The sequence below is a fragment of the Dermacentor albipictus genome, chromosome 1 (assembly GCF_038994185.2).
Source record: "Dermacentor albipictus isolate Rhodes 1998 colony chromosome 1, USDA_Dalb.pri_finalv2, whole genome shotgun sequence".
In the NCBI taxonomy this organism is placed as follows: Eukaryota; Metazoa; Arthropoda; class Arachnida; order Ixodida; family Ixodidae; genus Dermacentor; species Dermacentor albipictus.
Window position 1 is genome coordinate 100688453 of NC_091821.1, and position 24469 is coordinate 100712921.

The following is a 24469-nucleotide window of genomic DNA, read 5'->3' on the forward strand; positions in this document are numbered from 1 at the left end:
CACCTATTGACATAGCCATAACCACGGGCCATAACCGATCGCCGGCTTCTCAGAGCAAGCTTGCTTTCGATTCCAGTGGAGGCGCGGTACTTCGTCAGCTATCTTTTCGAACGTTTTAATGTCAGCACAGGTTGTAGTTGTTCTGTAATGTGAGCCTGTTGGCATAATGAGCTCTGCAGGAGAAGTTTCCGGCCTTTCGGCATTCGAAAATTACTTTGCTTTGGAACTGCTTTTTAAATCATGTAATGAGAGTTTGCAGTCGAAAGAGGATGCGCTTGTAGTTCTCGCTCACTACCTCCTGGTGAGAAATGGCAAACGCTGCGCAGGAATCGGCGAAACAGTAAGTGTCTTCCTACATTTGTGATCGGGAAGCATAACCGGCCCATTATATTTTCTCCCTACGCGGTTGCTTAGTGGCTATGGTGTTCGACTGCTAAGCATGATGTCGCGCGATCGAATCCCGGCCACGGTGGCCGCACTTCTATGGGGGCGAAAACACCCGTGCACTTAGATATCGGTGCACGTTAAAGAACCCCAGGTAGTCCAATTTGCGGCGCCCCCATTACGGCGTGCCTCATAATCAGGAAGTGGTTTTGGCACGTAGAACCCGTTCTTTTTTTTTTTTTGATGACCACAGTGTTGGGACTCTGTTTTGGGTGTCTTTTGTCAGCAAAAAGGACCTCAATAGGCTGCAGGCAATGTTAGTAGTATTGACAGTAAACACACTCAGTTTCTACTTTCTTAACAAAAAGTCGTTTTATGCATTCAAGCACAAAAGTAACTGGAACGCCAATGCATTTCTCCGCAAAATTGGGGAATTCATATCTCGAAACTGGGGTCATCCTGAAAATTCGTTCCAAGTGGATCCGCCTTGCGAACTCCACGGCTAGAATTTGTAAATTGGAATATTGGCCACAAGGTAATTAGTTAACAAGTTAATTAGCGATTTTTTTAATTAATCGATTATGCATTTCATTTTTTTTTTTCAAGTAGCGTCAGCCGCATCAAGTAGACCACCTCATGAACAAAAATTGTGCTATCTGCCACAGGCAAATTTTAAGAACTTTTGTAAGTGTTCGCTGAAACACCCTGTATAATATGGCAACTGTTATACTTCAGTTGTTTGGTTATTAGGTATTTAAAGTGTACGTTTTCAGATACGATACTGCAGGATAACAGCTTTGTGGCAAGCCGAAGCCCCAATTTATAACTGTTGAATCCTGTAGCTGTGGCATTCATATTCAGTTGCTTAATGATTACAGCACACTGAAGGTGTGAGCACAAAGAAGCAGCATATATTTTTTTTTGCACTGTAGCCACGAATACAAACAACTTGTATAGCTATATACCAGGTGTGCGAAGTAGTTGAGGACATAATGGCGACTTCATTAATAGAAACAATATTTAAAACAAGAACCAATATAATAATTCAAAAATATTTTGCATTGTTTCTTTTACCTCTGCTTTTTAAGGACGTTTCATAAACTTTTTTGAGGCTCAATTATTCCCTGAATTCTGCTTTCATAACAGCTGCATTTTCAAATCGGATTGTATGCGTTGATGTTGGGTAGTACTTCCATAATAGCAGGCTTTAGCAAGTTATTTAGGATAATGTGGCTAGTTTGTTATTCTCCCTCTCAATAGTGCCCTGCGTATATATTGGCCTAGCAGGTTTATATTCAGAGTAAGAATGGCACGTTTAGGGCGACATGGCCACGGAAGTTCACTGCCACCCACTCTTGAATGGTGTAGGTCATGTGGGAGCTATCAAATCAGTCACTTAGGAGTGGCACCTGGTGACATCGTGCACAGGAAGCTTTGCTGTTGACTGTACCACTTTAAGCTGCTCCACAATGACCTTATTTGACTTTTCAGAGTTCTTACTCATCATGGCTTCCACCTACTGAAGAAACAGCCGCCTGAATGGCGTCTGACCACTGGCAGCACTTATTTCTTTTTGTCTTAGATGATAATTGGCCATAAGCTGTTTTTACCCCAAAAAGAAAGGGTTTGGAGGCATTCACAGAGGTCGCAATCTCGGAAGTCATTGTGGTTGGCATGCAAGGCGACTGGGACGCGTACAGATTCATCTCGTGTGTCCAACTGGAAGCTAATACCCAGTAATAAATGTGCTAGATTGGTGATAGAGGGATTGTGGAATACAAAGTCAAGCATCTAGGCAGGTAAAATTAGAATGCTAATAGTCTATGGCAATTCAAAGCCGTGTGCTCAAATACCTCACGCACCCAGTATACAGCTACACTTTATACTTCCCATTTGCTTTGGAACATTTACTCATATGTGTAAATGTTTAGTAGAGCATATTATGAAAGGAATGTTTTGCATTGTTCCTTAAATTTTGTGCTGCTGACCTCGAGGTTGCAGGTTGATCACGGCTGCAACTGCTGCTTTTCGATTGGAGGAAAATTCAGAAATGCTTGTGTACTTTGATTTGGGTGCACATTAAAGAGCCCGAGGTGGTCAAAATTAATCTGGAGTCCTCCAGTGCGGTGTGACTAATAATAATATTATGGTTCCGGAATGTAAAACCCCAAAATTTAATTGTTTTTTTCCTTATGCCTACATCTGCATCAGGCCACAACTGAGCCATTTTGGAATCCAAAAAAGAAAGTGATGTGTATTGTGGTGAGGCCACTCTTACTGAATCCAAACACATCGGAGGCACCTCACAGAATGTATTCATGGATGCATGTAGGGACATTTATGGTATTCAGTTTTGTGCAGTAGAGCAACAACATATGTATTTGTTGTACTGGCTACTTCACAGGCACTGCTGCATGCATGGAGCAAGTTCACACTCTCCTGTACATAAATTATTTTCATAACACCTGCGTCTTGTGTCACATACCATGTCAGATCATGTCATTTCCAGTTAGGCTACATTATTTGTTTCATTGTTCTTGCTTTGCTTCTTCTCACTTCACCTCCCTCAAGTGTACGCCAAAAATTACCTCGCATGGGAATGATGGATTTGTTTAATATTTGTTCTTAGCCTTGAGACATTCTTGTGACTTTATGTGCTTTACGACCTTTATTGGCCTAAATTTTCAAGCAACTTTATTTAAATGTGTGAAGGTAAAAAGACTGTATATGCGCAATAATTGTGAATTATTGCACTTATAAAGGAATCTTTTGTGGAATAATATCAATTTGCAAAGTAACAGTCATTTGAAGCCAGAAAACGAAGTTTAGGCAAATCCATACATTAATCACTACCATGCTGGCTAAAACCACGATCCTTGCAGCTCCCGTGGACACCAGTGGCAGACCTCCCACTAGTAATTTTTGTAGGAAATTGTATGTGCTTATTAACCTGGCCATTTGTGGCTGCACCATCGGACTCTGACAAGAGGTGCTTAGGTGCCTTTTGTCATTCATTGGCAGGTTCATGGAAGAGCGCCTATTGGCTATAGTAAAAAATTCTTGGCAGGAATTTTCATGGCTGCCCTGAGAATAGACACTTTCCAAAAAAAAGAAAACAAAAAAAGGAAGACATGGCATGAGGTAGACATTGTCATAGTTAAATACATATGCACACACATTTGCTCGATTTATCAGAGCAGAAGGGCGTGTATAGGCCTTGTGCACTGATGCCGCAAGCCATCTGCCAGGTGAGTTGTGCACATTGCGTATGTTTGCCCATACTGTTATGGCAGTGTGAGAGCATGTTTAGTAGAATAGAAATCATCAGTAGGATTCTTTAGCATAGTATAATATTACTATCACCATCTCAACTTTGTGCATGCTTGTTTATGCGCACAACACATATTGAAGTGTGCTGCACGGATTAGCTAGCAGCTGCAGGCTGGCAATGGCCAGTTTGGTGATGTTAGTATTGTTTTGCTTTATGTAAACAGCCTAGTGAATGCTTGACACAGAATACGCTTGCCTGGGGTAGTCAACTGTATGCTGATGATGAAGTTTCCAACTCCAGAAAATAGGTAAACAGTCCACTGTGTCTTTCCCACATGTAGTTAGAAAATGCACAGCAAAGATCACTACTAAGGCTGGGCGGTAAGTATTTGGTGTTGTCTGTTCAAGATGGCTATATATTTGAAAATGTTAGCTGAAGTCACCTAAGGCAAATAAGACAAGCACATCTTTGTATAATCATGTCTGCTGCTCTTGTCTGCATTTCATCACGCAAGTGCTTCACATGCAATAAACATTTTTGTTTTCTAACAGCATAATCACATTTATGCGTATGAAAACAGCGTGCAGGAAGTGCTGGCAACACACAGGCACAAGCAGGTGGCATCTTTTTATTTTTGTAAGAACCACATTCTCTGCAGTGCCTATTTTCTGCAGTGCAGTCCAGTATAAGCGACAAGCCCCATTCATAAATATTCAAGTATGTAGGTGCTGTCCATGCTGACTGAAAGGTTAGAAAAAGAAGCACCCAGAATGTTTTGATGGAATATTGATTTGGCTATTGTAAAAGGGGAAGAAAGTTCTGCAGATGTATATTTCATGTGCTTTATGTGTGTATGTATTTCTGTTCTCGTCTTAACTTGCACTTATTATTAAAAATGTGCGTTCCAGACATCTTAGATCCAGCGCTACAGACCGTGTTATATTGCCACGATAACCGAGCACCTTTGTTAGTTTTATGTACTTGTGACATCTGTAGCCGCAATAGCACTGAGAAGTGCCCTTTCTTTGCTGCGTTCTTTGCATCTCACCAGCAGGTGCTATGATAAAACCTGTGTGCCTGTGTTATTGCACATCTGGAACATGTATATGTTTTTTTTTTTTTTTTTCACTGCCACTTGCTGTAGGTGGTGCCTCAGTGGCATAGCCAGAGGGGCAGGGGGTAGACCGGGCATGTGCCCCCCTCGAAATTTTTGTGTTGGTGTGTGATCTGCCTAGCCACTCCCCTCGCCCTCCCAATTCCCAGTCACGGGGGACCCCCCTCCTGAACTAATTTCTGGCCACACCACTGGAGCCTCGTATCTAACTAAAAACAGCAGCACACAGGTGTAGTGCATGCGGGAATGTTGGAAGTCACCGAATGTTGAGGAGTGTGCACAAAAAGGTGTGTAGAGTGTTAGAGTAAGGGGCTCCATCCTTCTCGTTCTTTGCCTGTGTCCTCGTTCCCTTTGTGCATTGTTTGTAATGAATCCATTCTGACTTGCCTAATGCGCAGTCGTCCTACAGGACTGTTGGAGTGATATTTGGGACCACATTATGTGGCATTATGAGAAAAACTGAAGTTCACTTTAACGTGTGCATGTATTACTGTCTTGGTTATATAAGACTGCGCTAAGTAAATAACTTAAAATATATGCAAGTTGAACAAACCTAGCCAAGCCAATTGGTCATTCATGACTAGGTACCAAGAAAGAGTAAATGGTTGTTATCGACACATCTATGTTATAATCTACCTGAGTTGCTCGGCAAAAGTAGATGGGACAGTTCTTGTCTGGAGTGAAACAGCAGGCTTGATGAGAAGTGTGGGAATGTTGGTGTGATGGTGTTGAGGCTTTTAGTATAGTGCAACACCTAAGTCACTGCCTTATGGTACAGATGACATAGGCATCGTGCACTTCATGTCTTGCATCTTTTGTAGGCGTTTTACATCTGTTTTTCAAACTGTCATCTGATTTGCTTTATAGACTATGATTTGTCAAATTGATAAAGGATGCTGCTTCACAAAAACACTTTAATAAATGCTATTCCACTTTATTAATGTTAAATCTGACAGATATGAAAATGTGGACATGCGCCCACTGTGCTAGTTTATTACTCATCCCATTGTCATTGTGGGTAATGTTTCTTACAAGTAAAATGTCTATTCCAGTGGGATGGTAATGCCGAGCACTGTACCACAGAACTGCTGCCTCCTGGTTGGAATGAAAACCAAGGCTCGTACACCATCCGTTACATATCTGCTCAAAATAATGAGCGATATTTGCTGAAGGCAGTCCGAGCAGACAACTCTCTTCTGATTTGTGTCTTGGTAAGTACTTGGTGATACTTAAGCATTTTTTAAATGTGCACTTGAGCTTTGCTTGTTCTCCAATTTCAATGAAGCACTGATTAGGTTTCCTGTCTGTTCTTCTTTCCTTTCTGTGCCACACCTTTCTGCCAAGCTACCATGGATAACACTAATGCGGCAATGCGCAATTTTGTTATCTTGACTAAACACTCAGCAAGCATGAACTTGAACAGCTGTTGTATTGGTTTGGACTAAAGTTGTTGCATGTAAAGTGTGTTTGAGACTATAGTGGAAAGTATAAAGACTTTTGTTTAAGCCCCAAAAATTTATAGAGACGTAGTAAAAACTTGAAAAAATTCAAGGGGCACTTAGTTGTCCCTGCGTGGATGAATGCAAAAGAATTGCGACCACTGCGCTATGCCTATGCTCTTTGTCATTGAGTAACTAGTTCTTGGCACACCTAGTTCTTGGTTCGACTCCAACAAAGGTTGTGGCTCCTAGTGGGTTAATTAACTGCATCTTAATTACCTATGTTGTAATTAACTTCACCCTAATTAACCCCAAATGTCAAGGTCTCATACCCTTTTTGGACTATCAGGTGGTTACACCAATGCCAACAACTACACTGGATTTCCCCTTCGTGAGCCACATAATGCTTTTGCCTTAAAAATTTGAGAAGTCCTCTACCAGGCTTTGTTGTATGATGTTGAATCCCAATGGTAGATCCAGATCAAGTTTTTCGGCTCTGTGCAGAGCAATCCTATTCCAATGGCAGAATGCGAGCGTGAGTTTTGTGTTCCAATGACAGATCGGGATCAGCCACAGATTCCGGATCGCTCTGCGGAGCAATAATATTTGCTCCGCCAAAATCGGCAGATTTGACCGGAAGTCCATGTGGCGTATTTCCTTCACCCACCTCTGCTTCCTGTCATGGCTGCTTGTTTCTGGTTGCGGGTAGCTATGGACAACATGGATGCTACGTCACGCCGTGTGTTTTTGTTCCTGCTCCTGGATAGTGACAACGTCAACTCGGACACTAAAGTTCCCAGGTCCAGTGATGATTCTTCCGATACGGAAGAAAAAAGAAATGCACGGAATGCGGGGTGATCCAAAGGATGTGATAAGGCCTACCACATCCACCTCTTGTCTAGCACCCTCTCACTTGATTTCCCGGTGTTAAGTGCTAAATCAGGTCTAGGCATGCTGCAGGCTCCAACAAATGTGTCTGGTTGGCTGGAGAGTGGGTGAAGATGGTACATTATGTTAAGTACTGTAACAATCATATATTGTTTTGATAATGTTTCTTAGCTTTGCGGTCAGCCGTCTTTTTCTGCACTGAAATGCTGCCCTATGAGCTGCGAACTTCAGCAGCGTGCCTGTCTATTGCACATGAAATAAAGATGGTTCAGCAAACATATAGCCAGGACCTTATCTTTTTAAATGTTTATGACCTGAAGGCAGTCGTGAATGAGTATAGGTGGCGCATGATAAATGAGGGCTCTAGGAGAGACAAATATTTTTGTAGCAATGACCTTCAGCCATGGTGTTGAGCCAAACCAAAAACTGTATCCGAACTAAAATTTTGTTTGGTGCTGAACCTGAACAGTAATTATTGGAACATACTAAAACTGAACTGAACCTGAACTGAAAAAATGCTAACAGCTACCGGTTTCCGACAAACTGATTCAAGCACATAGGATGGCACGGGCAGTCAAGAAAACCGTTATGCCCCAAAATAACTATTTCTTTAGTCACAAATTTTAATGATTTGCTTAATATATTTCAGGCAAGAATGGGGATAGATGCTGAGTACATGGCCGTAACTATGGCCACTTTGGCAGAGGTGGTTGCATGGAATTAGGTGTGTGCTGTGAGGAGTATGTTGGGGCAAAAACTGGGAATTTATAGGTGCGTTGGTGGTGCTACAGTGAAACCTCGTTATAACGAACAGTTAAAAAGTCGGAAATTAGTTCGCTATATCCATAATTCGTAATATAAAATTTCGTAAAAAATACATGCAAGAGGAGCAAAATTCAATCAGAGAAGGCACATCAACTCGAACGATGCTTACTTGGGTCACGTTCATTTATTTTCGCACAAAGAACTGCGTTATTGCGGCCTGCTTCTTGGTGTTGATCGCATTCCGTATCACGCCCTATTCCACAGTTTGCAAACACTCAACTAGGGCAAACCCACTGCCCTCAATAGCACTGCTGTGGCGGCGCAGTAAATCCAACGCAGCAAGTGCTTCTTGTGAAGTCGGAATGTTCTCTCATCAGCTTGGTTTTTAACGTCAGTGCCACTCTTTTTTTCACATTCATCGCCATCACAGCACTACGCACACCCGCGCACCGCACTCGCCACGACCACCGAAAGAGCCTCCACACAACGCTACTACGGCCACGCCACTGCTAACACTAAAACGCAAAAGCAACATTCGATCACGCCGCTGCCGCCGCTGCTGAAGCGGCGCTGTCAGCGGTTGTGAGATGTGGACGATTTCTTTGGCTGTCAACTCTCGATGACGACGTGGCATCTGTGGCGCTGTCAGCGCCTGCGAGGTAGTCCTGAACGTTTGCTGCGCCGCACAACACACTTGCAGTGCAACGAAGCCTGCCGCCTGCTATTAATGTGAGGTAGGGCTTGGCGTCGCGAAGTTCGTTATATCCGTTTTATGCCAAACCGCGTTCGCTATAGGAAGTTAAAAATACATATGTTTCACAAAAATATTTCGGAAGAGTTCGATATATTCAATAATTCGTTATATGCGTGTTCGTTATATCGAGGTTTGACTGTATATAAAATTTACAAATTGCTGTTGAAGCCTTTTAAATGCTTCTTAAATTTAATTTTTGGATTATTACTCTAATAAAACATGTAATGTTTCTGCTCCACACTTCGCACTTGTATGCAGTAGATATTCTATATTCAGAGCAAGTCATTGAAAGTATTGTAGTTCTGAAGTTTGTGAGGGTTAATTATTAAGTGCTTGCACCGTCAGTGGTGCTGGCACAAGAACTATGGCTTGGTGCAGCTGGTGCAGGCAGTAGAAAAGGTGCACAGGTACAAATGAATTGCTTCATAGTAAGCAGAAACATCTGTACCTGCAGGTTTACTAAAGCTGTAACAATGTGATGAATGAGAAGGGGAACCGAGGGATCCGATTTCTGTTAGTCACAACCATATGAAGCCAACAGTTACTGAAGCCAAGGAACGCATAGGGGAAATAATTTAATTTAATTGAAATATATAAATGATAAAGGGAAATGAAAGTGGATGAAAAAACTACTTGCTGTCGGTGGGAGCTGAACCCACATCCTCCACACTATGCATGCAAGGCCCTTACCAGTTGAGCCGTGGTGATTAGCTGGTCCCAGATCTGCATTCTTGGGTATTCATGTTGGTGCCGCCGTACATGATAGCCACATTCAGGATGCTAAACATCTTTAAATATTTATAAAACATTTTCTATAATGTGACTTCAAAAACTATCTTCTAAATTTAAAGGGCCCCTAAGGAACCTCAAAAATGTTTTACACATTTCAAACAAATGCGTGCATTGTGTAGAGAATGTTGTGACCATACCATAAAATTGTTTTTCATACTAAATGTTTTTCATACCATAAAATTTTCTTGCATACTAACCTGCATGAGGACCTTAAACGATTTCTCAAATACACATATAAGCTGTAGGACTTGTTTATGCAGAAATTTTCAGTAAAGGATAGTGTTGTCTCAATGGGCATAGGGAGGTATGTAATGAGATCAAAATTTTAAGGAGCCAGTAGAAAGATCAATGAATGGTACTGTTATTGTCAAGAATAATGTTGGATCATAGAATGGATGTCTCCTTACAAAGAGATGTCTTATTGCGAGAGTTCTGCATCTTCTATTAATCTGATAAAATCTGAAAACTTGCTGGTAAAAAAAATTACGATTAGTATCTGCTCAAAAGAACTTATAGTTACAAGGACCTCACTTGTGATCACATATTGTGCTGTGATTAAATTTGCAAAAAAAAATGTGTGAGAAGTAGAAACGCATTTGTTGGGGCAACAAACCCCTCATACAACCTGCTCGTCAAACTGAGGTTCCTAAAAAAAATTCAAATGAACTGCTCTTAATAATTCAGGAACTAGAAGCTGAGTCTTCTCCTTTGCATGATATGTACTGCCTCCTTGTGCTCTTGCAGAAGGGAGTAAATCTGTGGAATGACACATCTGTGACAACCTTTGCATGGATGTCGACTGCATGCTTGACATTGTAGACAAGAAGTGCTGTGAAGTCATTAACAGCTCCCAAGAGTTCTGCACTGCTGTTGCAGAAAAGTGGAACCATGTCGGCAGCGAAACATTCCTCACGAATTGCACTACACCGGCGGCTCACTCTGGTACTGCACTCGAATCGTCAACACAAACACGAAAGTGGAACTGCCAGTAGCATTGTATATCTATAAGCAGTTGTCTGCCATTTTTCCACCGAAGCATGACACTCTCTTGCTGGCAAGGTAGTGTCATCAGGCATATGCTGTTGATGAAATAATTCAGTCCCTAGTTCTCTGGAGGATGCATACCCGAGACTGGCCCGTCCCTTCACTTACTGGTGGTCTCGGTGCCGAAGGTCGTAGCGTCGCTTTTGAGAAGCTTGCGAGACCGTAAGGCGATGATGGGCGACCTCTCGGCATTGTGAGCGACCTCGGACTCTCGGCAATAGCATTGTGAGCGTAACCAGTGCTGAGTGATTGTACTGTGGAAAGTATCAATGTGTCGAAGGGCAAGGTGGGGTTGCGGCCATATAGAAGGTAAAATGGTGAAAATCCGGCAGTGTCGTGACATGACGAGTTATATGCGAAAGTGATGTATGGTAAAGCGACGTCCCATTAGCGATGATCGTCAGAAACGTACATGGCCAGCATTTCAATGAGTGTGCGGTTGAGTCGCTTGGTGAGGTCATTCATTTGAGGGTGGTACGTGGTAGCAAGCTGGTGTTCTGTAGAACAGGAGTGGAGCAGATCATCGACGACCTTCGATAGAAAGTAGCGGCCGCGATCCGTGACTAACTGGCGAGGGGTGCCGCGCTGCGGGATGACGTCGTATAGTAAGAAGTCCAACATCTGTAGCACAGCTGGTTGGCATACCTTGTGGTGTAATCTGTTGCTACAGCAATCCATTTGTTTCCTTTAATGGAAATTGGAAAGGGGTCAAGGAGGTCAAGGCCCACATGGAAGAAGGGCTCGGTAGGGATATCAATTGGTTGAAGCAAACCAGCAGGAGGCATAGCAGGCGTCTTCCGGCGCTGACACAGGTCGCAAGAAGCGACATAACGGCGTACAGAGCGATAAATGCCGGGCCAGAAGAAGCTGCGCCGCAGGCAGTCATAAGTATGAGTGATGCCCAGATGTCCAGCAGTAGGAGCATCATGAAGTTGCTGGAGCATGGCCTGTCGAAGGTGCTTGGGAACAACTAGGAGGAGTTTGGACCATCGGGACGAACGCTACGACGGTATAAAGTTCCATCGCACAAGGTGAACATCCAGAGGGACGGGTCATTAGGTGAGCAGCTTAAACGTTCCATAAGTGTTCGAAGAACAGGATCTTGGCGTTGCTCATCGCCAATATGGAGGAAGCCGGAGAGGGACAGAATACTGATGTCCGAGTTTGCATCGGTGTTGTCCGGTTGATCCACGGGATTGCGGGACAGGCAGTCAGCGTCTTTATGCAGGTGCCCTGACTTATAGGTAATAGAAAATATATATTCTTGTAGACACAATGCCCAACGTGCAAGTCGTCCAGTTGTGTCCTTCAAAGAGGAGAGCCAGCAGTGGGCGTGATGATCAGTTACGACGCAGAAGCTCCGACTGAAACGGTACGGCCGAAATTTCGCAACCGCCCATACGAGCGTGAGACATTCCCTCTCAGTAATGGAGTAATTTCGCTCGGGTATGGAAAGAAGGTGGCTGGCGTAAGCGATGACACGGTCTTGGCCCTGTTGACGCTGAGCGAGGACAGCACCGATGCCATGTCCACTCGCGTCAGTTCGTACTTCAGTGGGCGCAGAAGGGTCAAAGTGTGACAGAATCGGGGGAGTTGTAAGCTGCTCAATCAGGGTAGAGAAGGCTTTCTCTTGCAGTGGTCGCCAAGAGAAAGAGACATCTTTCTTAAGAAGGTCAGTGAGAGGGTGAGCGATGTTGGCAATTTTTTTTTATTATTATTTACAAATCGCCGGAAATAAGAGCATAAGCCCAGAAAACTATGGACATTGTTTGTTGAGCAAGGTACAGGAAAATTTTGCACGGCATGAATTTTCTGTGGATCAGGTAGGATTCCGGCAGCGTTTACGAGATGGCCAAGCATGTGAATTTCACGGCGACTGAAATGGCACGTGGATGAGTTTAGCTGAAGGCCAGCCCTGCAAAACACGGAGAGTAGGGTCGTGAGACGTCTCAGGTGGCTCTCAAAGTTCGGTGAAAACACAATCACATTGTCGAGGTAACAGAGGCGTGTAGACCACTTCAAGCTGCACAAGAGAGAGTCCATCATGCGCTCGAATGTAGCTGGCACATTGCATAATCCAAAGGACATGACTTTAAATTGGTACAGACCGTCTGGTGTGACGAAGGCAGTTTTATCGCGGTCCATCTCATCGACACTAATCTGCCAATAGCCGGAGCGGAGGTCAAATGATGAAAAGTATTGGGATCCGTGAAGGCAGTCAAGAGCGTCATCAATGCGAGGCAGGGGATAAACATCCTTCTTTGTTATCTTGTTGAGGTGACCGTAGTCAATGCAGAAGCGCCACGAGTTGTCTTTTTTCTTTATTAAGACAACCGGTGATGCCCACGGGCTGCTGGAAGGTTCAATGATGTTCTTGTCCATCATCCTGTCTACCTCTTTCTGTATGACGGCCCTTTCTGTTGCAGAGACACGATATGGCCTGCTATGAAGGGGACTGGCATCACCGGTGTTGATGCGATGCGTGACAACAGGTGTCTGGCCCAGTGGACGGTCCTCCAAATCAAAGATATCCCGATAAGATGACAGGAGATGACGAAGAGCTGTTGTTTGCTTGGAAGGAAGGTCAGGGGCAATAATCTTACAAACATCGTCCGTAGGCGTCGAGCATGAAGGAGTGGGTGACAGAGGTCCGTTGGTACTGAGGAAGGATTCAGAGGTCAAAGAAAAAATCTCAAATTCTTCCAGAGGAGCGATATGTGCTATGGCGATACCGTGTGGCAGCACATGTGACAAAAATCCAAAGTTGATGATGAGCACGCGAGCACAGTTTTCGCGGATTCGGATTAAGGTGCTTGGTGGGGCAATATTGCACGACAAAACCATGTCAGTAAGCGGCGACACGACGTACGCACCATCAGGTACGGGAGGACAGGGCGTCGGGAGGACATTTGTAGCCACCTGTGGATACAGCCTTGCAAACTCAGCAGAACATAAGCGGTGTGAAGCAGAAGTTGTTGCGTCGGCAGGAAGCTGCAGATCCAACTGTACAACACCTGTGGAGCAGTCAATTTGGGCAGTGTGTTTTGAAAGGAAATCGAGGCCGAGAATTAGGTCGTGCGGACAGTGCTCAAGGACAATAAATAAAACAACAAGATAATGGCCCCCAATGGTCACATGTGCTGTGCACAGTGCATGGTACAGTGGGCGTCAGAACCTTCTTGAGCCTTCGGCAGAGAGCAGCGCTCATAGCTGAAAGCTGCGCTCCTGTGTCAACGAGTGATGTAACAGGCACGCCATCAACTTCAGTGTCCAGTAGGTTTCCACGTGTAGACAGGGTCAACAGAGGATTTGTGGATCGGGTCGGAATTGCAGCTTCACCTCCGGGAGCTGCACCGCCTAGTTTCCCGAAGTGAAGCGACCAGTTGCAGACGGGGACGAAGAGTGGTGAACGAGAGGCGAATGGGACCTACGACCATGCAAAGATGGGGAGTGGCTGGATCTTGGTGGAGTACTGTCGGCGCTGTTGTTCCTAGTCGGCGTATAGGGCGAGAAAGTACGATTGTCTGGCACTTGGCGGTAGTGACTCGGAGACGACCACCGAGGAGGCGACGACCAGTGGTTGCGGCAATGACGGGTGATGCGTCCAATACCGGAACAATTAAAACAGATGGTTCTATCGTCCGCTGTGCGCCAGTCAGCTGGGTTGCGACAGAGTGGCGAAAAGCTTAGCGTCTGGGAGCGAGCTGCCGGAGAAATTTGGTAGGTGTTTGTATGGCGAACCAAGCAGAGAGATTGAATGTTCAAACTTGCTATTTCCTCCCGAACGACCGCTTGAATAAGGGAGATAGTGGGCACGCTTACCCGACAGTCGGAATGAACTAAAGCCGGAGTCATGGCATCAAGCTCACGGTGAACAATGCGCATTATATTTTCCGGTCCTGTTGGCTGATCGAACCCCGGTGGGCCTTCGCAAGAAGATGTCGCGGCGTTATTGGGCAATCTGTCGAAAGTTTGAGCGACGCGGTGGCCCTTCGCTTGTCGAAGCGCCGGCACTCCTTTATAATTGCATCCACAGTGCCACAATCCTCACACATCAGGAGATTGAAGGCATCATCTGCAATACCTTTTAGTATGTAACCAATCTTGTCTGCCTCAGTCATGTTGTTATCAGCTTTGCGACAGAGGGCCAGTACATACTATATGTACACGACATAGGATTCTGTGGGCGTCTGAACGCGGCTTGCAAGTTCTTTTTTTGCTGCCAGCTGCCAAACAGGTCTCGCATTTTGTTTTTGCACACATCCCAGCTCATTAGGTCAGCTTCATGTGTATCATACCATTGTTTCGCAGTTCCTCTCAGATAAAATATCAGGTTTGCTAGCATCATTGTTGGATCCCACCTTTTGTCGTCGCACACTCGCTCGTACGTCGTAAGCCAGTCCTTGACGTCAGGGTTGCCCATGCCACAAAATGTCCTTGGATCCCGCAGATGAGTGAGCATAACTGTTTGCACGGGCTGCTGAGGCATTGTTGCTTGTGTCGGTTGATTTGCCAGGGTGGCGACAGGTAGATGACGTCCGCTGCGAAGTTCCGTGATTGTACCGCGCACCTTCCAACAAAATGTTGCAGGAAGAAAGCAGGCCCACGAGTGTAAAATAATGTATATTTACAACTGGTGTATGTGGCATTCAGGCAATGGTAAGTCTTCGTCTTCCTCTAGTTCATGTCACCTTCTTCTTTGCCTTCACCGTAACAATATATATACTTTGAAGGCTAATAATACAATGCAGTTATATGTGTGCATTCCTTAGCGCATTATATCCTCTTCTGCTAACTGTTTCATCCATGACTGTCTCTAAGGGCTAAAGGAGTGCTGACACGAAAATTTTGGATCGTGCTTTTCTTTTCTTTTTTAGGTAGCTGTCAACTAGATAATTACTCCTACAACAAGAAGATTAAATTCCTCAAGACTGTCAGAAATAATTATCTACACTATCTTTTATGTGACCAGTTCAAAATGTGTGCCAAGTGCAGCAAGACTTTGGACATGATGCAAGAGGCTGTTCAAGTGACCAAAATTGAAGGTTATGGTTACATGGCATCAAAAAAAAAAAAAACCTGAAGCACAAGCTCGGTGCAATAATTGAAGGCCATATTATCTCTTCTAGTTGTGTGCTTCTCTGGAAACGCAGGGGGATCCTCTCTTCTTTTATCTCATTGAGTATTGAATGGGCTCCGCTTGTAGCAGCATTTTCATTGTGTGTTTGCGTCAGGAGTGTCTAGTACCTAGAGACTTGTGCATCAGGTTCCAGTGATGTGAATACCCTCCTGTTCACATTTGAAGCCATATTGCACTTCACTTATGTTAATTAAACGATCATATAATTCACTGTTTATTGTGCTCTCAAGGAATTGTTTCATTGCATAGTTAGTGGGTTGACAGCTATCCAGAAGATACAAATTAAGGCAAGCTTTCTGTTAATACTCCTTTAAGAACAGTCGATTCGAGATAAAATGATTACTTTTTTTTTGCTAGCCTAAATTCAGTCAGCACAAGGCTTGAGTTGAATGGCTTCTTTACAGTGCATAAAATGAAGTTTACACACACTGATGTCATTACAAGTATGTGGCATAGTAATGTTCGCTTTTGCTGCTGCTGTAGAATATCTTAAGTGGACAACCCATATGAAAATTGTCACATTTTCTTTTTTTTCTTTTTCGTTCAGAACATTAAAGAGGATAAAACAGCGTCAACTAGTCTGAATGTTGGCAAGTATGTGTCTGAGGAATACAAGGACTGCTCTCGGTAAGCATTCAGTTGTTGAAAGATGTGCAGTATGTATATTTGTTTTCATTTGTCAGTGTTGCAACATATTCATTATAAGTGATGCACGAAAAGTACGAGGATCTAAGCAAGGGAATGACAAGGATGCAGTGCTCTCATTACTGAAGAAAATTTATTTTGGTGCAGGCACCAGTGTTTAAATAGAAAATAATACAGCACATGACAAAATTTTAAAAATTACCAAGCCTTCCCCTACTGGAAAATGGGAATTAGCAAAGCTTGTCCTGCATGCACCTGACCTTCGTCACGGTTGAGTAACCCACGGGTAGCTGTTCTGGATTGCTCGGCCTCCCGGTACTTCAGCTCGGGATCTTCTCGTTGCTGTCAGATTGCCTGTGCTGACAGGCAATCGGGCGGCTCTAATGGGTGGAACGGTGCGCTGACGGCAGGCCCTTTCACAGGTAAGTTGTCGCCGCTGCTCGTTGAAGGCTGCCGCTTCCTTTGGGGAATGCACAACGCATGGCCGTCCCATCCATTTTCCGAGAATGAACTGAATGAAAATGAAGCCGGCGGCAGCATGCGTGAAACCCTTTCCTGCCTTTTCCCTCACCGGCAGAAGCAAAATGGCTCTGATTGGTTGCACATGTGGCGTGAGCGCGTGCCTATGCAGCTGGAATCCTTGCTAATGACTTGCGCTCCAGCGCCGGCACAGCTGGCAACTCATCAAACCGCCCTTTCCCACAGCTGCTCTGCTCTGCTCCGGGAGCAAGTGCGTCTTTTTGCGTCACCACATCACCACCACTTGTCAGCCGATACAAGCTTCACTTGAAAAGCAGCAAAATAAAATATACTTCCATGGCTGTAGACATGTATAGTCATCAGCACAACACAGAGCTGTAAAGAAACAACTGAATACCCATACAGTTGTTCTCTCATACCTTTATGCATCAGCTATACTGAACCCGTTCTGACTTACCCAACTTGCAGTTGTTCCAACATATGCAGTGTGTAGATTGTTTGCACTTATCATGCAGGGCATTCAAGGACTTGAATGCTGTGGTCGAAAAGGTGAACCGAGAGGTGATTAATGTCCTTGAGCACAATGAAAGTGAGATTTCTGGTGTTCGTGGTGCTTCATCAGCCACTTCCCATGAAAGAGTTCTGCGCATGCTCACAGGGCAGCCTAGCATGGAGTGGTGAGTACATTGCTTTTGCTTGTAAGACTGTTAGGGACTTGGACAAAGTGTTTCTCATTGGGTGCAGGAACTATTGTTTGTTTGGGGCTTTTTGTGCCTTGAACTGAAAGAACTGAACATCAGCTTGTGCCTTGCTCTGAAACCTAAGTTGTATTATTTAATCTCTTTATTGGAATAAGAATGTTTGACGGCCCACTTATTCAAGATAAGGGAGGGAGAGAGAATCACGTGTGGCAGTCGATGCTAGTGCTTTGTGCGGAAGTCCATAGTGAGCAGTGTCTCAAGGTAAAATCGGGCATTTAATATCGGGAGTGAGGAAAGGTTATGAAATTGCTGCAAAACAATGCACTCCTACTGTAAATAGTGATATTTTGAGCTTGCATCAGCATTACAGGTCAAAGCTGTCGGTGGAAACGTCTGACTCTGAATAATGAGCGCTGTTTTTGATGGGCAGGTCTTGGCAGCATGCAGTGGGACAAGCTATACCAACCGTCACCAATTACCCATTTGCTCAGAACTAATAATGCATTGTAGTGGGCCAGTTGATTCTGTGACATGATGGAACACTGCACTGTGGAACAATACTTTCATCACAGACGAAAAAACTAAGACATTAGACTGTCCACTGTTGTTGTCCACTGTGTCCACTGTTGTAGTTCTTTACGTCCGTGTCGAAAGTATTGCTTCACAGTGCAGTGTTCCATCATGTTCAGGACTCCAGGGCAACTGGATGTGCTCTTTTCTGGCTAATTCTCATGGGAAAGCAATATTGCATGTAAAACAGCACACATGAGTGGGACAAGGAAGGAAAATAGAGACAGCATCATGTCTGTGTCCCTTTCCTCATTTGTTTGCAGTGTTCATTCTAGTTGATCATGATTGTCATGGATTAATTAATTTATTTATTCCGAATACCTTACAGGCCTGAACGATGAGTATTGGGTGAGGGGAGCTTCAAAAATTTGCTGTATTTGCACGATTCTAGTGCACACCTTTTTAAAATAAAAGGTGCATTTAAATTTGCATGCACGTTACAATTGTAATAATTCTACTAAGTATTAAAAACGAAACTGATTCTTACTAAAAAAAAAATAGAGGACGCTTAAGGTTTGCTTTTAAGAGTGGAACGCAATAGCATTTAAAGATCCCTGACTGCTTCTCGCGTTTCCCAGCTACTGCAGAGTATGCAATCCTAATATTTACCAGGAAACGCTGGCGGCAAACGTTATGCACGAAGCAGGCTTCTGCTTTCTGTGGGCTTTCTGGTAGAAATGCAGCCTCTTGTGTGGGCCACAATGCAGTGGAGGCAAGTGCCATCTGGAGGTGTTGCAAGGAACCGGGTGCGCCACACCGTGGCCTCCAAGATATTCACGTTCCGGCGCGCACAAATGGTGGACGCCATGGCTGGTCTATATATAAATGGTAGAAACGCTGGAAAGGGGGTTTGAGTTTTCGTGTAACAGAATTGTTTTCTCGTATATTCAAATTACAATCCAGCGCTATCATGTCTGTAGGTTGTGTGCAAGTCGTACTTTACGAATTTTCTACATATTTTAGCTTGAGAAATTCAATTAGTTAAGTAACTTCCTTGTGTCGCATGGCCTGGGTATGCGTGGTTCGAAATTCCTTTTGCCGAAATGACATCCGACACTGGACGCTGATGTGGGATGCCAGACGCTGGATTTTCTGCGACACAGGGCCCTTAACACTGTCGCGTTAAGAAGCTCAATGCAAGGTAGCTAGGCACACTGCCATCGAACAGGTCGTCTGAAGAAAGCGATGCTCAAAGACATCCCTAGGTGGTCCATGGTGCATGGAATGCACCTCTGCAAACGATGGTTGCATGAGCCTCTGGAAGTGTGACATTTCTAATGCTTTAAATAGAACTGAAGACTATTTTCTGTGGTCGGTAGGCAGCGAAAAGGACATGTCTTCGAACTCCAATAGCGACTAGCTGCTAAGATTCAGCCGAGTACTCTCTGTGCCTTTCTGTTTCATAATATAAATTCAACATGGTAGGTGTCGAGTCAGGTTTGGTTACTTGATGTGCACACCAAGTTATTATTTTTTTTATATTTGGGCAGTAATATAATTGCGCATTACAATCGGTGGCGCAGTAGAATCGTACAAATACGGTACACAGTATGAACAACATACAGCTATACAACTCATAAGAGCACTTTGTTAATTATTATACAATTATAGGATTGTACCCAATTATGACGCCCATCATGGTAGCTTTGTGATTATGGTTTTGTGCTGCTGAGCTTGGGGAGGCCGCGGCTTCATTCGTGGGTTCGGTCGTGGATGCAGCGGCCACATTCTAATGGGGGCACATTGCAGAAACACTGTGCCATTGGGTGCATGGTAAAGAACCCAAGGTGGTGGTCAAAATAATCTGGAGTTTCGCACTACAGCATGCCTCATAATCATGGCATGCCTCGTAATAAGATCGTGGTTTTGGCATGTAAAAACTCAGAATTAAGTTTTTTTTAACCCAGTGATAAGTGATGGCAAGAATGTTGGTAGAGACTGGCTAGCAAGAGACATTGCAGATTATTTAAGGCTGTACTGACTCATTTGTAGAAAGTTGTCGTACTGTGATAAGTAAGTATTCTCAGGATAAACTTTTATTTTCCCATAGACCATGCCTCTGTCTCTGCCGAGCCACTTTGGCAGTGAAGTCCACCAATGTATTAGCACACTACTAGCTCGGGCACCACACCGTTTCCAGGCATGCACCGGCAGTTTTGCAACAGTTTAAAGGGTCCTTCATGAGGACCCATTGGAAATTTTGGTTATACATGATGATGATGATTTATTGATATCCCCTTTGAAATAGGGCGGTCACAAATAGTCACCTAGCCTGCTTGAGTTAATCAATTATGCTATGCATGCTTTTCATTCTAGCATTTTTGTGTACCCTTCCTTTATATTTTTCTCTTCCTCAAAACTTCTCTATCTGCCTTTTACTGCTATGTATGCTTTAACAGATCCTGTCATATCGATTCCCTCCCTTTTTTCCACCAATACTGTAAACGACACTTGCCTATCTCGACTACTGACCAGTCGATGCTTCCGTCCACTTTAAATCCAACTGCTTCTGGAAGGTGTGCGTTAGTTACTAGTCTCACTGGGTGAATCCATTCGCATTCCATTCGGATACGCTGTGGACGTTGTGAGGCACCATCTAGGAAGCGTTTTACTGCACAAATTTTTCAAATTGATTCATTATTAGAGGAGATAGGTCAGATTGAAATGTTGCATTACCACGCTGCCAGAAGGCAAGCTTCGCTGCCAACATATACATTCTTGACTAGCATCTGCGACATTCCTTCCCTGCCTTCTCCGATACCATGTCACATTTGCCTCTTGAGCCCTGCGTCTTTTTCTTCCTCTTTTTCTTCACTTTCTTTGGTGTCCCATGCACTTCCAATGGCGATATTGCATGTTCTGTATTGGATCATTTGCCAAAGTCGCATGTCATAATTGGTGATGTTGCAGGCAGTGTGTCTTATGTAGAGGCATTTATGTGTGTAGCCTTGACTCTCTGGCTGGAAGCGGGGCTCCCTTGATAGGAAGGGTGCACAGGCTTTTGATTGAAATATCGGCTGTTTTCGCTTCGTGCGGCCATTGGATACTTGGCAGACACTATTGCCACTGTGTAATCTGTGCATCATGCTTGCTTGTTTGCAGTGCCCAAAACTGGTGAGGGTCCCTTTATGAAGTGAAGCACTGACATGAACTCATACATTATAACTTTGACTGCTAAATTTTTCTTTTCTTCTTTTTTTGTGACTTTCTTTTTGTGAGCTCTAAATGAAGGTCCCAGACCTCTAAACCTCAGAAAATTTACTGGCAAGACTCAGAGCTCCCTAAATAATTTATTTAGTATGTTTTCAACAGCAAGTTTTGGTTCAGTTTCCCAGGAGGCTAGAGAGTTGCAAGAGAGTAAGAAAAATATTTATTGGATTCTGGCCCCCTGTTTGGGGCTACTGGGTGGTGGGGTGAGAGATGACTGGAGACGAAGGTCGGGATACGACGCTGATGGCTTTGCCTCTTGATTGGGGTTGGTTCACTTTCTTCGATATGGTGAGCCCGAAAGTCCATGGCAAGCCTCGTTAACATGGCCTCAGCAGCAGTGGGGGGTCAGTCTGCCACTCCTCAAGTGTGTGGGGTTTTATCTTATTAAGGATAAATTGAAGTGCATGTTGATTGCCTGGGCAATCCTAGAGTGTGTGGGGTGCATTGGGGTATCCCTTGTGTCATCACATGCCGCGGTGGCTTAGCAGCTGTGGTGTTGTGCTGCTAAGCACGAGGTTGCGGGATCAGATCCCAGCCGCAGCGGCCACATTTTGCTGGGGGCAAAATGAAAAAAATGCCCGTGTCCCATGCATTGGGGGCACGTTAGAGGTCCCTTGGTGGTCAAAATTAACCCGGAGTCCCCCACTACAGCCTGCCTAATAATCAAATCGTGGTTTTTGGCACATAAAACCCCAGAATTTGTTCGTTCATTCTCGTGTCATGTGCATTTGGGGGAACCATCTTTTCTGGCTTTGTAATGAAAAATGTTATGTGTGGGTAGACAGTGTGTTTGGGCTTGATGCATATGGCAGCAACCTGTAGAGCTGGGACTGTGATTTCTTGTTCATGCCTGTCCTGTAGTTTCAGGCATCGCATGTTTAGGCTATTTTTGTTCTGTGTGATTGAGTGGGCCTTTTCACTGGGAAAAAGGTCTCTGAATGTATGTGTGGCATACATTTTCATTTCCTTTGATGTGTAATGGTTAGGTGCCCATTGCAAATTTATATCTTGTGGATTATTTGTTGTATATTCATTTAGTGTATCCTGAACAGAGTTGGGCAGGTGTCCCAGGAAGAAAGCTCACAAAGTTGGAGGCGTCAGGCTGAGTAACTGCTGTCACTATAAGCAAGTTTGAAGCTGAGGAATGGCTGAAGTGTGCTTATACTCTTTTAAGACAATGTCTCTGTTAGTGACCTACCCCCAATTTTTCATATCGGATATGTGTGTTTTTAGCCTCTTTCGTGTGGGCCGATCCCGAAGATAGGGCAGTCTAAAGCCGTTCCTTTGGGTATCTGCAGTCTAAATTTTATTGCATTATCTTTGAGATCAGCCATCATTTTTTAAACAGCTTCTAAAACAAAAGCTTCTAAAAATAAGAGCTTCTCCTACTCCCCTCCTGTGAGGGTTGACATGATAGTGCCATGCACAGCGACTACCGTACATCCCATTTTCAGCCCCAACTCACTCAGAAAAACATTGTCTTTGATTGACAAAGTTGCCTTCCAACTTTTTTTTCTTGTTCGCTTGGAGGATCATTTAGTTTGTTTTGGACTGTTAATTTGTGCTATTTGCAGTCCTCGGGCTCGAGAGCCAGCTCAACTGGGCCAGCGAGATCTGGATCCATTCTTTGGGGGCCGCTCTGGTGGGGGGATGATCATGGATCCAAGGGAGCTAACACGGCCTCTACACCCCAACCCTGGAGCAACCATTCCCGGCCTTCCAAGGTGTCTGCCCTTGTTTAATTCTGAGCAGTGGCAAACCAGTTTGTACATCTGTTTGCGCACTGTGTCATGGTGCGCAAGGGTGAACTTACTTGGTAAAACAGTACTTGGTAAAAAAATTAGCAATGCACAGTATCGGCTGCATCGTCTGTAGTGCCCTTGCAAAGTACACTTAGGAAAGCATGGCATGCTCACCATGGTAATTCTGTTGGGTAAAGCAGTAACGGCCATGTTCTTCATGCTCCTGTTGCGTGATCTGCTAAATGGCTGGGCAGTGAAAGCCTAGCAGGCGTGTTTGCTTGCTAGTTGTCAGCAGCATTAATTCTAGCATATTGTGAGGAAATAAAAATGAAACTAAGCAGTCACTGTGTATTCCCATACTGCCTACAGGACCTTTACTCCTTAGTGAAGTGAGGGTGGTGCAACAAACTTTGTCCTTGTTTGTCGCACTACACTCATTTCGCCATGGATCTGTACAGACTCGCCCAAGTGTAAGCTTTGCTTTACTGCTTGGTTATGAGCTGTATGCGCAACTGAAAAGCAGCTTATTGTTTAGTCCACCCAAGAAGTTTTAAGCTCCCAAACTACATTTATATGCCCTCGTACTCTTGTCAAGTTTGCCGTTACACTTCATGCCGTTTACAACCATTTGATGCAGTAAAATGAGTTAGCAAGTACATGAAATAAAGTATATATGAATACTAAAGAAGGGTGGTATCCTAATCAAGTGTCTATAAATTAAGAATTGAAGTAAATGTTTTTATTTAAGTGCAGGTATGTATGAGTACTGGATCTCACTTCGTTGTACGGGTGAACTGAGGCAAATGATTGCTTATATCCTTATAAACGTTTGCCAAGGCACCATAAGCCTTTGTGTTGAACCATTGGCAGTGAGTTTTGGTATGCAAGTCCATTCCAGCTGCATGGGTTCCACAGCGAAAAATTGTGTTTGATTAAGTTAGTCTAATTTCTTACCATCCATGCTCAATATGTTCACCCTGCTTTACATGTAGGTCCTGAAAAATGAAATCAACTGGTGGGAAAGAAAATCATTGCTGTCATTTTCACATGCACTGGCATACCCATACTGTACTCCTCTAGAGTCGAATTTCATTATAATGGAACAAGTTACGGTATGACAAACTAAGGAGTCTAATGAAGCAGTCATAATTCCCCTTCAAATTTTCGTAAAAACTGATGCATATGTTATGTCAACTTAGCACAAAAAATTTTCTATAGACAGCTATAACAAAGCTTTTGTTTTGGTTCATAATTAAGATTTACTTATCCTTTCACACTGATTAGGCCAGAATCTGGTGTTGCATGATGTTGCTAGTAGCTCATCTGATGCAGCAGTTCAGAACCCTTGCACTCTCCTGCAAAACTCCCATTCAGTGCCCACACTCTACCAACAGTGTTGCCTCCCGCCTTCTCCTTATTACTGAGTACACTCTGACATTCGGTTCTGGCTCTTGTGCTCTGTAAACTGAATACCCTGTGCAATGGCTGAAATGTGAACAATGGAGCATGTGGCTCACGGTATGTGGAGAA

The 24469-nt window shown here is 44.0% G+C and overlaps 1 protein-coding gene and 1 long non-coding RNA gene across 2 annotated transcripts in view; one reads left to right on the forward strand and one right to left on the reverse strand.

The window, feature by feature from the left end:
- Positions 1 to 24469, forward strand: part of LOC135906168 (proteasome inhibitor PI31 subunit-like) — a 26407-nt gene continuing 1938 nt past the window's right edge. Inside the window, exons 1-5 of the mRNA XM_065437423.2 lie at positions 1 to 340; positions 5822 to 5980; positions 16139 to 16218; positions 17232 to 17393; positions 22772 to 22921. Coding sequence (XP_065293495.1) covers positions 167 to 340; positions 5822 to 5980; positions 16139 to 16218; positions 17232 to 17393; positions 22772 to 22921 — 725 coding nt within the window. The 5' untranslated portion in view covers positions 1 to 166. The remainder of the gene's footprint in view (positions 341 to 5821; positions 5981 to 16138; positions 16219 to 17231; positions 17394 to 22771; positions 22922 to 24469) is intronic.
- Positions 16351 to 24469, reverse strand: part of LOC135906170 (uncharacterized) — a 16770-nt gene continuing 8651 nt past the window's right edge. The window contains exon 2 of the long non-coding RNA XR_010565660.1: positions 16351 to 16747. This is a non-coding gene — a long non-coding RNA (uncharacterized lncRNA). The remainder of the gene's footprint in view (positions 16748 to 24469) is intronic.